This window comes from Lagenorhynchus albirostris, chromosome 13 (assembly GCF_949774975.1).
Source record: "Lagenorhynchus albirostris chromosome 13, mLagAlb1.1, whole genome shotgun sequence".
Lineage (NCBI taxonomy): Eukaryota > Metazoa > Chordata > Mammalia > Artiodactyla > Delphinidae > Lagenorhynchus > Lagenorhynchus albirostris.
The window spans coordinates 26,907,427-26,924,312 of NC_083107.1; the positions used below are offsets into that span (position 1 = coordinate 26,907,427).

The following is a 16,886-nucleotide window of genomic DNA, read 5'->3' on the forward strand; positions in this document are numbered from 1 at the left end:
CCAAGCCAAATATGGCTCCAGATTATTCTAGGAAACAAATACATTGTTTTGCTTTGGATTGCAGGAATTGCTAATTAGGGCTTTTTATTTTGGGCAGTGCTCCTTGGAGCTCGCAGACAGATGGAGTATGCAACTTGCTCCAGGGGCATTGTTAAGCAGAGGGAAATATCCACTTCTGCCCCCCTTATGAGAACCTGCAGAGCCCACTGCTGCCCAGCTCCTGCCCTCAAGACCTGAGATGGAGGCCTCTTGGGAGGCTTCCTGGCTCCCACTGGTTTCCCCTTCTCCAGGAATTGCTCTCAAAACCCAAGTGTAAGCCCCTAGTGGTCTTGTCAGGTATATTACTCTGACCCCTAGCCAGATCATTGTCCTAGGAAGGACAGCAGAGGTCTTTCCTGGGATCTCCTACCTGGAATTGAGAATGAGAACCCACTCATCACAGGAGGTGGGCATGGAGAATACAGAATCTGCTAGTGGCCAGGGTTTCAGTCATCAGTAGGAGAAAAGAGGAAGAGCTGAAAGTATTTGAAAAACTCTTTGCCTCTGGTTCCACCAGCTCCTGACACCAGCTGTGTCCATACTCCCTTGCAGGTTGGTTGGTTGACACTCCCTTGGATTCTGTGAGCTGATAAATTCTTTTCTTTTCTTTTCTTTTTTTGTCTAAACTAATTCAGGTTGCATTTCTATCACTTGCAACCAGAAGCCTAGATTAGTGGTGGACAGTGTTCAGGGACACACAGAGGACTCAGGCTATGGCTCAGTGGCCCAGCTGTAGATTAACTGCCTGAGTATTTTGGAGTTATGTTGTCAGATCCAAGTACACTGACTAATCTACTTCAAAGCAGTTTAAGGAACCCTATTACAAGATGGGAGAGGAGAGATGATAAAAAATAGGAGATGAGCGCAGGTGAGAGGAAGCAGGAGGAGGCCAGGGAGAAGAGAAGCACACCAGGTTGGTTTAATGGGCTTCTTTCTGATTCTGCTTCTGTTCTAGAGCTATAGGCCTCTCAGTCTACTCTCAGCCTCTTTTTCTCCTTCTCAGCTCATGAATTGAAAACCAATGTTCTGAACACCATTACCTAATCAGATAAAAACACATATCAAGATCCAAGTCCATTACTGCCCATGAAGGGAGAACCAGGCTTAGAGACAAAGGGGTGGTGGGAGGCTGATTCCAAATACCAGGGTGGGTAGCAGCATGGAGACGTCATTCTGTCCATCCCCCTGCCTCTGACCCTCCTAGAACCCATTCTAGTCACACCTCTTCTGTGATCAGCTCTGTCCAATGTTGATTTTGCCCAAGGAGGAATGTAGAATGGAAGATAAGAGAAAGGATAACCTCCCTCTCTCCTGTGGGAGAAAAGCTTAGAAGCTGCTTTGGAAGAAACTAAGAAGCTTTTCCTGAATGGTTTGCAGCTGCCTTGTTCTCCTCTCCACCTCCCCCCACGACCCAAACTAGAAAAAAACAAAACTAAGGAGGGTGCAGAAGCCCCTATACCCCATGTCCCCACGCCAGTCCACGTGAGAACAGCTTCATCTCTAGTGCCCAGTGCGGGGTTTTAAGTAGCATGAGGAAGGCTCCCACTCAGATGTCTTTGGGTGAGGCATTAGGCCCCTAGATCACAGAAAAGGAAATAAAGAGCAAGGCCCTGTGAAAAGTACCTTGTCTTTACTGATAACTTTTAGAATGCAAATTTAAATATCACGGGGATACCTTTTTCTGCTTACCAGTTGGCTCTCATGTGCTGCTCTCTGTTCTGCAAATTGGAACAATCTTTTTAGAGGAAGGTTTGACAACATGTATAGTAATTTTAAATATTTCTACCTTGACCTAGGAATTCTACTTTTTGGAATCTATTCTATGGTTATGGTTTGTATATTATGGCTATACAAATCCTGGCACTCTCATTAATCTTAACCTTGTACACTCGGATAAGTTTCTTAACCTCCTCATGCCTCTATTTCCTCATCACTATCTCCATGAAGTAGAGATAGTAATAGTACTTAGCAAGTTGTTGTGAGGATTAAATTGTGAGTATATGTAAAGCTCTCAATACCCAGTTAATAGTGCCCACAGTAAGTGGTATACAAATGTTAGCCAGCATACTGTATTATTATTACCCTTATCAGTACACCAAGTATACATAAAGGGCTATGCACAGCCAGATTCTTCATAATAGTGAAAAAAAGGAACTATCGAGTTAAAAAATTAGGTACATCTACATGATGGAATACTCTGAAGCAATTGTTATTAATACTATAGATTAGTCTGTACCATGATTGGGGGAAAAAAGAAACTGTTCAAGGTACAATGTCAAGTTAGTTACAAGAGTATATATAGTGTGATACCATCGGTATCAATAATGATGAGGATAACGACGCTACAGCTGAATAGATGAATGTTGAATGAATATGCATGAAGAAAAATCTATAGGAATCGACCTAAAACTTTTAAGCTGTATATATCTGGGTAGAGAAGGGAAAGATATTTTCACTTTTTGCGTTATAAATTTTAACATGTTTGTCTTTTTCCAGCGAGCCTATGTTACTTGTGTGGTCATTAAGAAAAATAATAATAGTGAGAACCCAAACCACAAACCAACAACTGAACATGGTCAGGGAAGAGGGAGGGGACAGAGGAGGACCCTGATGATGGGTACCTTGCCTCAGGGACAGATATTGGGCTCCTTCTGGCCTAGTGGTCAGTGAAGCCTAGGGGCACCGCAGGGTCTTGGGGACAGGAGCTGTGTACTGCAGAAGTTGCAGCTGGAGGCAAACTTCATCTTTGTTACAGCCTCAATGGCCTTATTCTGTGTTAGTCTGATGTCTGGATCTTGCCTCTGCCCATGCTTTTAAATAAATCCTTTAGGGAGAGAAAATGAGAGGCAGTGGAAGGGGGTATGGGAGAGAAGAAGAAAGGAGAGGAAGAGGGGCCAGAGGAGAGAGAAGAGGAAGAGAGGAAAGAAAAATGCTACGTGCCTGCATCTCCATGGCCCCAGGAAGTGGGACGTGGAGCTGCTCCTCAGCATTCTGTGCCAGGAGTCGCCATGGAGACTGAGCGCTGGCCTCTACGTGATTAATACTCTGAGGCAGCTGTCTTCTTGGAGTCTTTTAAAATATACACTATTATTTGAACACAATGATATTTAGAGCAGAAAGATCAAGGTGGGGAGTGGGGGAGGAGACAGTTGCATTACCAGAATGATGACAGGGGCTGGGCTCTTCCCAGGAGACAGAAAAGGGAGGCTTATTTCTCTGATCCCTCTCCTTCTGCCCTCCCCAGAGCTTCCAGTCTCATCCACTGCGACATGAGCATCAGCATCCAAAGGGCCCATGCAGCGCCCCTGGCACAGGGCTGTATTCAATGAACATTTGATGAATGAATTTGTTCATTCATTAATTCATTCAGTAATTGTCTATTCGGTGCTTGTCTAGAAAGTAAACTCTCCTTCCATCACCTTTTCCCATGGAAATCCAAAATTTCCTCTCAGCCTCCCCAGGGTCACATACACACCATCACCACCACCACCTTTCACAATGGCTCCCAAGAACCTGGAATGCTCTCCTCCTCAGCACGTGTCTGATGCGACCCACAGTGTTCCTAATGGCAGTCACTCCAGAGAATTCTTGCAGGGATGGAAACCAGCCAGATGGAGTTTGCACATTTGAAAATCTAGAGGAAGATTCTCCACCTAAAGCCATCTTAAAGTTAAACTCTTTGTAAAATGAATGATCTTTTCCTAAATTATCTTGTGGAGTAGGCTAGCCTGGGCTTGACTCTCAGTTCCACCACTGAATAGAAGTATAGCCTTGAGTGAGTTGTTTAACCTTTTCAAGTCTGTTTCCTCATCTGTGAAATGGGTCTTAATTTCCCTATTCCATAGAGCTTTTGTAATGATTAAGTGATATGTTTGTAGAGTGCTCAGTGTATGAGATTTCCCTCTTGTGTGTAAATTCGTGTTTTTATATTTGAAGTGTGAATTAAAGTAGAGCTCATAGATCTAAACTCCTCTCTCTTCCATGCCCACCCAAAGACCTTTATTCTATCTGGGCCCAGAATCTTTTTTCTTTTCTTTTTTTTTATCTTGGTCATGCCACGCAGCTTGCAGGATCTTAGTTCCCCGACCAGGGACTGAACCTGGGCCACAGCATTGAAAATGCCAAATCCTAACCACTAGACCACCAGGAATCTATTTTTAAGCTGTTAAAATTTGGGAGTAAGATGGACTGAGCTGGGAAGGGCTACAAAATGCCCATTCCCTCTTTATATTCCCTCCTCCTCCTCAAGGAGCCAAATGTAGATGCAACTGCCCTCCAGAGGTAACCATCCCATGTGCGAGAGTATGTGTATGTGTGTCTGCTGAAGGTGAGGGGCACAGGGGTAGGAATATGGGCCAGCCCACATCCAGAGCACAAGCTGTGTCCCCCATCTCCTCTCCTATTCCCTCTTTCCTCCCCAGCTCTGCCTGCAGGCCTGGCCTCTAACAAGAGGAAGCTGGACCTTTGTCTTAACACAGACCTAGCCCAACTGCCCTTGGCAAAGAGCAGCAATGTCCTGGGAACGTGCCAAAGGAGTAGGAGAATTATCCATGACTAAGAAGGAGGAGGAATGCCGCGGCAGAGGGAAGAACAGCAGAGGGATGGAGAACCTGGGGCTGGCCAATCTGGCCTGACGGGGCAACCTGGCGAGCCCTGGACACCGGCCTAGCCAAACTCCTCCACTCCCCCTCCCTCCCAGGCAGCAAGATGCCAGCATGGATTTGAGACATGTGTGCCCTGTATGTCTGGTGTGGGATCACCTGGCCTTAGCAATACATTTGGATTAGAATCAAACCCAGAGTCTGAAATACAGTATAAAGGACATGCTGCCCTGTGTGTCTAATCCTTACAGACAAGTGCTGGGTTTCTGCATTTCCTAAATGGAAACACATGTGCTGCTAACATAGACCTATGTCTGTGGCATTTGTTAGGTCATGCTGCACGTGCATGATTTCCAGACACAAGAGGATAAATGCAGGTGTGTCAGCATGTATTTTGCAGGTGATTATGTGATGACATATTCTGTGAACACACTTGTAGCATTGTTTTGGGGTGGTGGGTAGGGCAGCTAGGGATGGAGATGGATCTCACAGTGCAGCTAGCAATGGAGATAGGTCTCACAGTCATTGTAGAATAAAAACCAAAATCCACCTTCTGGTCCATAGTAAGCACTTAAGGAATGAATACTGAATGAACAAACATTGAGAAGCTGAATGAATGAATGTTTGCAAAATGAACACAGGGTGAAAGACCTGAGAATTTGGTGGAGTTTGGGCATTCTTGGCACTCTCCCTTGAAAAAGGAGGCTGGGCAAGGGGGGCTGGGAGATACACTGCCAGTCATGCTGTAGCCCATCACCCCTGAATGGCTTTGTGCCCATTCCTAAGAAAGTAGAGAAGTAAGAGGGAATCCCAGCCCTGCCCCTCCTACCTTCTGGCACCCAGAGTCCCAAGAATTGATGCTCTTCATAAAAAAACATACTATCCCATGTATATACCTAATCCCCTAATTTGGTCCAGAAAGGAGTTAAGTGAACTATAACACAAAATAAAATGAAAAATTTAAAAAGATGAGAAGATAAAACAAAGGGAAAACCATAGCAGAAGAGAGATGAGATCAGGAGAGTAGGCAGGCTTCTTTGGAGGGGTTGACTAGCCTTCTGCAGCCAATATCCACGGCTTCCATAAGGGTATGAAATATATTTTTTAAGTTTTTCAGAAGCAGCCCAATTATTCCAGGAACTGATTCCAGGGAAATATAGCCTGTAGATTCTCCGTGTGCTCCTGAGAACAACACCCCTAGAGTAAAGCCATTTATACAAAGGTAGGAAAAAAAGTTTACTACACAAGCATCTCACACCCTGTAGGTGAGAGAAGAGGGAGCAGGAATTGGCCCTACTTCTCTGGAGGACAATTGCCAGTTGTATCAAAATTTTACATACTCTTTGATCCAGAGTTGCACTCGTTGGAATTTATCCCACAGATATATTCACATTTATTTACTCAAGGACTACAACAACGATGACAAGCAAAAGGTTGGAAACTTCCTATACGTTAATGGATAGGGGACAAACTTACCTCCCTTACAGTGGAGTACTATACAGCCTTAGAAAAGAATGACCAACCTCTCTGTTTGGACATGGAGCAATCGCTCAGCTATTATAAGCGGGGGAAAATTCTACTGCAGGACAGTGTGTATGCTTGCAATATGCATAATTTTTTTCTTAAAGAATACACAGGAAATTTAGACGTGGCTACCTCAGGAGGGAGGTGAGTAGAGAAAAGAGAGACTTTTAATTTTCAATTTATAATATACCTTTCTGTGCTAATTGACGTTTTCTCTCACGATATGATCCTTTTTAATTTAAATAAGTTATTTTTCCTAGAACAAGCTAAACAACAAAAGACTATTAAGAATATGAAAAACACACAGATGTGAGCAAATAATGAATAATGGCAATAATCCCTACGGTTTATTGAGTGCCCCGTGCCTAGAATTTCATATGCTCTAACCCAATTAATCTTTATAGCAAATTTATGAAGTAGACGTACGTATCTCCATTTCACAGGTGAGGAAACTGACGTTCGGGGAGATGAAATGACAGAGCTAGAAGGTGGCAGAGAGAGGATTCGAGCCCAAACTGTGGAAACCCTAAGCCCACTGTTTTTCCTAACCGTCCTTCGGCCTCTCCCTCCAAGAGAGAAGTGCACTTACTTGACGCCCGGACCCGCGCGACGCAGCGCCCCAGCCAGGCGCACCCGCGGTCCCGGCGCGCACGGTGCTCCACGCTCAGCGAGTGCGCGCGCACGCAGCGGCGCGGGCCCGGCGGTGGCTGTGGCGAATACGTCACAGCCCGAGTTTTCCTTTTCGGGAGTCCCCGGTACACATCCTGTGTCCATGTTTGGGCATTTACGTCACGGCGGCTGGGCCGGGGCCTCCCGAAATGGCAGTGGCCCTGGGAGTCGGAAGCCCTGAGCCAGCGCCGCCGCTGCTATATAAGTGGGGGGGCCGCGGGTTGGGGGAGCCCGGCTGCGCTTTGGACAGGCGAGGAACCGCCACCCGAGGCGGGTCCCAGCGAGCAAGGGCGCCTCGGCCACCACCACCCCCAACCCTTTCCCAGAGGTGAGAGCCCGGAGCCAGGAGCCCGAGAGCCTAGGTCTGCGAGGCGCTGGGCGCCCCGACTGTCGGCCTCCCGGCCATCCGTGCGCCCCCAAGCCCAGCGGGCGAGGCCCCCGGAGCCCCGCAGCCGCAGCCGAACCATGCTCCACCTTAGCGAGTTTTCTGGCCCCGACGCGCTCCTGGTAAAGTCCACCGAGGGCTGTTGCTCTGAATCCAGTACCGAACTGACCCGGCTGCCCGCCAGGGACCCACCCGCAGCCGCCGGCTATCCCGGAGGTAAGGAGCGCGGCCAGGGGTGCTCAGACGGCGGCGCAGCGCGGGGACGCAAGGTGCCTGAGAACAGGCAGGGACTGGGACGCTGGAGCTGTGGGGCTAGGGGCGGAAGGAGATTCGGGGTCCTGTGTGTGCGCACCCCCAATGCCACCCCCACCAGGCCTCCAGCGCCTCCGCAGGAACCTGTGCGTGTATCAAGGCGTCCTTTTGCCTTTGCACGTGTGTTTTGCGTGTGCATGTTTGTATGTGCGTCTTGGGGCGTATGCTGGCTCCGGCTGGACCAGAATGTGCAAAAGGCACTTTGTGTGTGCCAGTGCGCACCAAGGGCTTCTTGCGTAGGGGCTGTGGGCTCCGAGGCACGGCCTTTGATGTGCGCGGAGCTGATTCCTGCTCCCTCCTCAGCAGGTGACTTCTTGAGCTGGGCCTTGAGCAGCTGCGGCGCCGGGGGGGACTTAGCCGACTCCTGCTTCCTGGAGGGGCCTGCGCCCACGCCTCCTCCCGGCCTCAGCTACAGTGGTAGCTTCTTCATCCAGGCAGTACCCGAACACCCGCACGATCCGGAGGCACTCTTCAACCTCATGTCGGGCATCCTAGGCCTGGCACCTTTCCCGGGCGCTGAGGCGGCAGCATCCCGGTCTCCTCTGGACGCCTCTTTTCCCGCAGGCTCCGACGCCTTGCTGCCGGGACCGCCAGACCTTTTCTCCCCGGATCTGGGCGCTACCGTCTTCCCAGAGGCGTTCTGGGAGGCCTCACCCTCGGCGGGCGCCCCCTCACAGTGCCTGTATGAGCCTCATCTCTCCCCACCCGACGTTAAGCCCGGCCTCCGGGCTCCTCCGGCTTCTCCTGCGCTGGACACTGCCTCGGCCTTCAAAGGTCCCTACGCTCCATGGGAGCTGCTCTCAGCAGGGGCGCCAGGGAGCTGTGGGTCACAGGGAGGCTACCAGGGCGCCCCGGAGGCCCGTTTCCCCCCGATGGGGGCCAAGATTGAAGACCTGCTGTCCATCAGCTGCCCCGCGGAGCTGCCGGCTGGCCCTTCCAGCAGACTATACACCACAGGGGCCTACGATGCTTTCCCGCTGGCCCCGGGTGACTTAGGAGAGGGAACCGAGAGCCTCCCGGGGCTCCTGACCCCTACTAGTGGGGAGGGAGGGAGTAGCGGCGAAGGCGGAGAGTTTCTAGATGGTACGCAGCCTGAGCTTTCCCCGCTGGGCCTTCGCAGCGCCGGGGCGGACTTCCCGAAACCTCTGGTGGCGGACCTCCCCGGGAGCAGTGGCGTGCCTGAGCCTCCAGGACCGCCGCCGGTCCCATTCCCCACAGCCAAGGCGCGGCGCAAGGGGCGCCGGGGCGGCAAGTGCAGCGCACGCTGCTTCTGCCCTCGGCCGCACGCCAAGGCATTTGCTTGCCCGGTGGAGAGCTGTGTGCGCAGCTTTGCGCGCTCTGACGAGCTCAACCGCCACCTGCGCATCCACACGGGCCACAAGCCGTTCCAGTGCCGCATCTGCCTCCGCAACTTCAGCCGCAGCGACCACCTTACCACACACGTGCGCACCCACACAGGCGAGAAGCCCTTTGCCTGCGACGTGTGCGGCCGCCGCTTCGCGCGCAGCGATGAGAAGAAACGGCACAGCAAGGTGCACCTCAAGCAGAAGGCGCGCGCCGAGGAGCGGCTCAAGGGCCTTGGCTTTTACTCGTTGGGCCTCTCCTTCGCTGCGCTGTGAGGGTGAAATGGGTTTGCACATTGGGGCGCCGCAGTCCGGCGCGCACGAGAAAACCTGCCCACCCCTCCCCGCTCCTCTGCCCACTTTCTTCCGGCACGCCCTAGGGCGGGCCTCTGGTCCGGCTTCTAGTTCCCTTGAAGCGCCCGCCGCACACTCTCCGTACAGCACTAGCTCCATGGACAGCTCCCGCGGTCCGGGCGCTGTCTTCCGAGTCAGCCGCGCTTTGGAGGGAAGTTCTCTCAGGCCACCCACTGAGTAGGCACTTCCCTGGGACTTAAGACACTCTTTTGTAATGGCGCACGCCCCACGCCCTCTCCTAGACCACCAGAGACGGGTAGGGGCAGAGCCGAGCTGGTCTCGCGCGGGATTTTGTACAGCAATGTCGTTTTCAGCAGCCGTTGGTTGTAACGTTTTGCTTTGGGGTTATTTCCTTTTTTGTTGTCGTTAATTTTTGTAAAGCAGACGCTACTCTCAAGCAGTTGACAAAACTGTTTATTTTTGCAATTAAAATTATTGTGCTAAAAGCTTACTGAATCTGCCATCCAAGCTCCTGACCATTTCCCCACCCACTCCCCCAGGAGTATATGTGCCAGAAGAGAAGGGAGATCCTCACGCTCATGGCATCATTACACACCTACCGTCAGGCACTTTGGCACGTGGTAGGCATTCAATAAATATGTACTGAATTAACAAATGAATTTAATCACAGCTGACCTAAGGGTTCAAGGTGTTTCTGGAACTTTCAGAGTGGTTGAGAGGCTTAGGTATTAAACATTGTGCATATATTATCCTCCTCAGTCCTCACAATCCTGAGTGCAGCATGAGGAAGCAAAGTACATAACTTGCTGGGTAACCCAGCTAGGAACAGACAGGGTCAAACTCAGATCTGTCTGGCTCCAAAGCCAGTGCTTTTTTTCCCAACTCCAGAATGGCGGCACCTCAGCTTATCAGCACTGTTTGGAAAGGCATCCAAGAGGTGAAATAGATTTGGCAACTAGAGGGAGCTCCAGGCAGTAGCAACAGCAGCAAAAGACTGCAGTATTTCAGTGCTGTTTGTGAACACCCAGAGCTTTGGGTATCACAGAGGCTCCAGCCAGTGCCTATGCATCTGTATGAGAATCACATGCTGTCAGGCCCAAAAGGGACTCAGCATTCAGCTAGACCGTTGATGGGCAGAGCCAAGCCCAGTAAGGAGAGGGTGCTTGCCAGAGGCTGCTTTTCCCACAGCAGCCCATTTACCATCTAGTCAAGCACTGGCCGCAGCCCCTTTTCCCTAACTCTCCTTCCAGATGAAACTTCCATGGCTTTTCGGGGCGGGGGGGCAGGTGGTGGAGCTAGGAGGGTGGTGAGGAAAGTATGATCCTGTGATGGGGAAAGTGGGGAATGGGTGAAACTCCCCCCCCACACACACTTTACTCCCTAAACTCCCAACCCAAAAGCTTTTACTCTTTCTGGCGATCTTGGGTAGACGCTGGAGCATTAAAAGCCTGCTGTGCTCCCATCTCTCCTCCCCAACAACTCCTCTCTGCTAAGGAAAGGATAGAGCCTGTCTGGGGGCTTCATTCTTTTCTGATCTGAGCTATTCTTGAATTAAGAGAGTCCTACAGCCCTAGGATGCCAGATCAACCCAGCTTCTAATCCTTGGGCTACTTCATCCCTTCACTCTCAGATGTGCTCACCCTCCACCCCCCACAGTCCATTTGACCAGAGACAAAATTATCAATTCAATTATCAGTGAATTCCACCCATTTTTCTCCCTGAGTTTTAAGTGCTTTCATGTGGTTGAGTACCTTGCATCTAATAAACCAATTTGTGGTAAAGGATTCAATACTACCTCTTCTAGGAGAGTTAACATTTTAATAGAGTAGCCTATAGAGGGCAGTGTTTAACCCCGTAGTGAGGCTCAAATGATGGACCATCAGGCACCGTAATAGGGAAGTGGTAGATTCGTGGAGACATAAGACGATGGTGACTCTCATTATCTTACTATTTAAGTGACCACACCTTTCACTTATAGGCATGGACCACCTGACTTCACTTTCCATGCAGAATAGGGTAAGAAAGAGCATAAAGGCCCAGATTTCAAGCAACTGGTCCCAAACCACACAACCTGAACAAAGGAGGAAGGGCAGACAGGCTGTAGGTGGGTGGTGTCTAACCGGTCCACCCTTGCCCCCTTGAGCAGCGTTCCATCAAGTACTATCAGCTCTGTTGTGCCCCACCTTGTCCTCATACCCACCTAGGCCTAAAATCACTGATGAGAATATTGCACCGGAAAGAAGTGACTTCGTAGTGGTGCTGGTACCAGGGCCCAGCCTGGTTCTACAACTCCCAGCTGAGAAGTCCCTCCTATTACTCCCAAGGGAAACTGCTCCATTTACTGGAACTTCCCCTAGGGATTTTGATGGAAAAGAATGTTAGGCCAGAGATGGAAAGAATTAAATAAAACAATCAGAAAATCGTCCCAAACCCAGGACCCAAACATAACCAGGGACTAACAGAGAGCTCATTTTCTTTACTTGCTCCTATTTTTTATATGGTCCTCAAAATGTTGTTTTCTCAGACTTAGTTCTGAGCCCCCTCCTTCCCCATTTCCACACTCTTCTTGGAGATCACATGAATTCCTAGGCTTTCAGCTATCACTGATGCATGGATGACTTCTAAGCCAGCCAGCCCTCATCTCTACTCCAGCTGAAGCCCATGGTTCTGACTAATGAACACCTCCATATGGGGATGTTCACCACAATTTCAAATACAATCTGTCTAAAATCAAATCATCCTTCCATATACCCAGTTTATGCTAAAGGCGACCATCATTTGTTTGGTTCCCCAAAATCACCTAAATAACTACAGTTCTTCTGTAGGATTCATTTTTTACCCCTCTTTCCCCCACATCCAGGCTGTCACACAGACTTACTGGATCTTATTGAAGTGCTAAAGGGTCTTATCTACTCTAATTCAAGGTACATTGTTTCCTTTTCCATACTGTAATTTTCAGTTTGTGAGCTCATCTTAATTTTCAGTAAGTGGGGGTTTACCTGGTCAGTAATATTCTGTAGCCTGGGTTGAGGGTATGTTTCTCCTGAGTAGTTTTGTGCTTGCTTCTGCCAGGCATTCCAGGAACATCAACTGAGGAAGACCAATCTTTATGTTAATTTCTTTGCTTGGGCTTCTTGTACTATGCAGGTGTTGTGAGTTTAAACTCTAACTCAAGTAGTTATAAATTCTCAGAGGCAACTCCCCCTTTTCCACCCAGGGCCCAGGTCAGGACAGACAAGCAATATGGGAAGGTATTCCTTCCCCATACTTCCTGGGGTTAGTCACAGCACATCTTGAGCTTACATTTGTCGGTCTCAGTTCCCTTGTTTTGGTCCAAGTAGATTTTCTTCCCTTTCTTGCAAGCTCAGCTGAGCATTTCAGATGTCTGTTATGTTTTGTGAATCAGTCCATGCATTCTTTAGCAGGAGGGACTTTGGTTTATTCCACAGTATTGCTGAAAACTAAAGCCAGAAGATATTGATTCCTCTTTTAAAATATTTCCCCCATTTATCCTCTCTGTTCCTATTGCCAGCACCTCAGTCCATTCCACCCCTTCCACATACGCAAACACTTTGGCTATGACAATCACATAATAGTTGGAAGGAGCTTACAAGAACATCCTGTCTGACCCCTCATTGTACAGAGTAGGAAACTGAGGCCCAAGAAGTTTGGGATTTTTTTAAGGGGACACAGATGACGAGAGACTGAAGTGGGCCTTGAACTTGGGCTTTCCAGTTCCAAGACCAGTGCATATCCATATATCCACTTGTTTCACAAGTATTACTGAGTGCCTACCATATGTTGGGCCCATGGGTCCCAACTTTTTTACTTTCTAGTGCACCTGAGGAGTTCGATACACGCACATCAGTAACAAAGCCTCACTCAAATCCTGACTCTCACCCTGGAGAGACAGGGAAGAGTAATAAGAATCTTGATGAGGCAGGATATGGGGGAGAGTTTGACAAAGCAACCCAGAGTGCTCCTTCCTCCCTTTTCACCCCAACCTCTGTGCCCTGTTTGAAACAAGCCTGCACTACACCAAACTGCTTCCTGTGGTCCCTCTGCCTCCATTCTCTCTCCTTCCGTTTCACACTACACAGCACTACTGATGTAATTTCCCTAAACCATTATTCGTAGTGTTTTATCCCAAACTGACCACAATTTCCACCTTCCTACAAAAAATACATCGCAGTTAAAGCCCTCCATATCTGATACAAACTTATCACCCACCCTCCTCTGTAGTCTCTCCCTTTGCTCTGTGCTCATTCCTCCCCCCTACGTTTGTCCAAATCCTCCTACCGTTGAGCTCCTTCAAGGGCAAGAGGCCTTGTCTGATCATCCACATGTGTGGCCACCATATCACTAGGCCTTCTGCCCAGCACACCTTAAGTGCTTAATTATTGGGTTGATTGGTTGGCTAAAAGGAGAAGAGAAAAAGAGAAGGGGAAAGAGGAAGGAAGGAAGGTGGTTGGAGAGCATGAAACTGGGAACGGATCAGGAGGGAGACGGGAAGAAGCAAGATTGAGGCACCGATGCAATCCATGGGGTTCCATGAGTAGGACCACACTTCTGGATGGTCTGTGCCTAATTCTTCCAGAGCCCATGATTCTCTCCCTCAGGTCTGGGTCCCCAGATGTGTCTGTCATTCAGCTTTCTCTCTCCCTTTTGGCTTTTCTGGCCCACATGGAGTGGGATTCAGTTTAACATTTTTAGAACTGTGGTTCCCATAACAACCAAGCAGAAACTGTTGTCCATAAAACGTAGCCTGGGCACACATGCACACACACATACGCACATGTGTGCACGTGTGCACATGCATACCCGAATACACACATAAAGTACATGCATGCCCACTTACATTCGCTCGTATATACACACTCATATGCACAAGCACACCCACATGTACACACATGCATACATTCACACGTGCATGCACTCACAAACACAATGCACACGCGTGCATATGCACAGATATACACCTGTATGCACATGCATGTATGTACACATTCACGAAAACACGTGTTCATACACAAGCATGCCTCAAATTGGTTTGTTCTTTTTAAAATTTATTTATTTTATTTATTTATTTTTGGCTGTGTTGGGTCTTCGTTGCTGCGCGTGGGCGAGTGGGGGCTACTCTTCGTTGCGGTGCGCGGGCTTCTCACTGCGGTGGCTTCTCTTGTTGCGGAGTATGGGCTCTAGACGCGTGGGCTTCAGTAGTTGTGGAATGCGGGCTCAGTAGTTGTGGCGCACGGGCTTAGCTGCTCCGCGGCATGTGGGATCTTCCGGGGCCAGGGCTTGAACCCGTGTCCCCTGAATTGGCAGGCGGATTCTTAACCACTGCGCCACCAGGGAAGTCCCTCAAATTGGTTTTGCATATTCATAGGAAGCACAGAGTGAGAACAAACATCACTAGAGGAAAAAATAATATATGGATATTTTTGGCAGTCTGCAAAAGCAGGTGGATTTAGGGAATCTTCATTTTGGCAGTGGAAGGCTCAGTAGGCTTAATAGAGCAAAGGGGTGGCAGGAGGGCACTGTATTCAAGCACAGACTTTGGAATTTGGTGACTTGAGTTCAAATCCTGACGGTGCCCTTTTTTGAGCTCTGAGCGTTAGTTTCCCAATCTGTAAAGTGGGGATAATAATAATACCTACTCAATAGGTTTGACAATTGAATGATATGCATAAAAATGATTAGTGTAATGCCCGGCATTTGGTTAATAGGAGCTGGTATAACTTAGGTCTTAGGAGAAGTGATTTCTTATTTGCTCAATCTAAGACTTTCTTGAGGAGAAAGGAAATTCAGGAGCTATGGGGTAGGAAGAGAAGATGTGGGGGAGGAGGGAAGTTTGAACTGACTGGCTTGGGTCCTTATTAAATTTGCCTTTCTCTCTTCTGACTGGACTCCCGGGTCTCGGCAGGATGAAGCTGGGCGTCGCCCTCAGCCGGGAGCCCCGTGGAAGCCCCCTGGTCCCTGGCTCCTAGCCCCGCCCCTGCCAGTTCCCTTCCCCTCTGGTTAGTGTCCACCATGCATCTCACTCTGGGTGTCTTGGTCTTTTATTTTTTGTAAGTGTCATTTGTATAACTCTAAATGCCCATGATAGTAGCTTCAGACTGGAAAGAGCAAAATAAAGTTAACGCAAGTCTGCAAAAAAAAAAAAAAAATTTGCCTTTCTTCAAAAGCCACCTGACAACTCTACAAATTATCCCTCCAGATACTAAATGCCCAATGTCCCTGCCTTAGCAGGAATTGGATGGGGTCAAGGAAAGTCCCCATCAGCCTCGTTTATTGGAGAATCCTGGGGCTATGCTGGATTTCTGTTCTGCTGCAGCTGTACGACCCCTAGTGGTCTTGGACCTCAACCCTGCCCAAGCCAGTTTCTTTGCCGTTGTCCAAGCACTGCCCCTAGCCTGAAATGCCATTTCTTCTTTTCCTCATCCAAAGCTCAGTTCATCTCAGCCCTGGGCTTAGTAGCCCCAACACCCTATCTGATTTACCCACTGCAGCCCTGTAAACTTCCTCCAAGCCCAGGACAGTCAGATTGCTCCTGCTTCAATAGATGGATGGGCCTTAAGCCAAGGGCGGGCCCTCTAGGTGCTCCAGTCCCAGGGAGCCAGGCTTCTCCCCTAACCAAGTTTGAGGTGGGAGTGGGTGGGAAGGAACCAGGGCCGGAGCCCACTGTCCCTTTCTTCCTCCACCAGGTCGCGGATAGGATTTGTGACGGGGACACGTGCTCCTAGACGGCACCCTCAAGGGCAAGATTGGGTCCGGGACATGACGGAGTCTGACCGAAGACACTCCTAGTTCCCGTGGTTCCCTAGGGATGCCCAGAGGGGACTGACACAGGCAGTGTCTGCGGAGACTGTGTCTCGGACCCGGGGTCGCTGAGTGCACACCCAGGCGCGCGTCCCAGGAGGCTGCATAGAGCCCGTGGCGCAGATCCCAGGAGTAATGCAGCGCGCCGGCCCTCTTCCCGACCCACAGAATCGCCCACCCCAGGATGTGCTCCGAGTGGAAGCAGGCCCAAGCCAGAGTGGTAGAGTTAGGGCGGAGAGGTTCGGATTAAAGGTGGGCAGCAGAGGTCACAACTGGAGGTGCCCGGGGCAGGGAGAGTGCACTGGGCGGTGCCGCGATCCGGGAAGACAGGGACTCAGGAGGAGCGCGGCTGGAGAGGCCCCTGCACCCCCAGGGCGGCGCCGCGGACCCCTCCCCCACCGAAGCCACCTTCAGCGGAAAACGTGGGGTCCCGGCGCAGCCGCTTCTGGCGGTATCTGCGGCTCCCCAGCTCGCGGGAGAGCCCGCCCCGGAGGAGGGGCCGGCTCCGCCCCACCTCCTTGCCACCTCCCTCCCCCTTCCCTTCCTTTCCTCGGGCCGCGCGCCCCCTCCTCCCTCCTGTATCCTTCCCCCACCCTGTTTGTGTGCCCCTCCCGCTGCGACTGGCTGGGAGGCTTGGCCGCCCCCGCCCCGAGAGGGAGGCGGGGGCGCAAGCCGCGGCGGCTACCCGAGGCTGCGGAGGGGAAAGAGATCCGAGGCCCCGAGGCGGCCCTGCATCTGGCCCGGGCACGCGGGGGCTGCCTCTGCACCCCCAGCCGAGGGCCGCGGGGCCTGGCCTCGTCGCGGGGTGGAGTAGGTAAGGGCGAGTCGCGGGCGTGCTGCGGGACCGCTCCTGGAGAGAAGGCAGGGAGGACCCCAGCC

General features: G+C 50.5%; 1 protein-coding gene across 2 annotated transcripts; it reads left to right on the plus strand.

The window, feature by feature from the left end:
* Positions 1–7,283: 7,283 nt before the first annotated feature.
* Positions 7,284–9,603, plus strand: EGR4 (early growth response 4). Of its 2 annotated transcripts, none has more exons than XM_060169352.1 (2): positions 7,284–7,434; positions 7,834–9,603. In XM_060169352.1, the coding sequence occupies exons 1-2, from the start codon at positions 7,299–7,301 to the stop codon at positions 9,147–9,149; spliced, it is 1,452 nt and encodes a 483-aa protein (XP_060025335.1). In that variant the 5' UTR covers positions 7,284–7,298; the 3' UTR covers positions 9,150–9,603. The 2 variants fall into 2 exon arrangements, with proteins under 2 accessions (XP_060025335.1, XP_060025334.1); XM_060169351.1 differs by having other exon boundaries at positions 7,837–9,603.
* Positions 9,604–16,886: the final 7,283 nt, after the last annotated feature.

Coding starts and splice junctions, on each gene's coding strand:
- EGR4 (XM_060169352.1), top strand. CDS start 7,299: ATGCTCCACCTTAGCGAGTTTTCTGGCCCCGACGCGCTCCTGGTAAAG. Junction 7,435..7,833: donor AGCCGCCGGCTATCCCGGAG/GTAAGGAGCGCG, acceptor CTCCCTCCTCAG/CAGGTGACTTCTTGAGCTGG.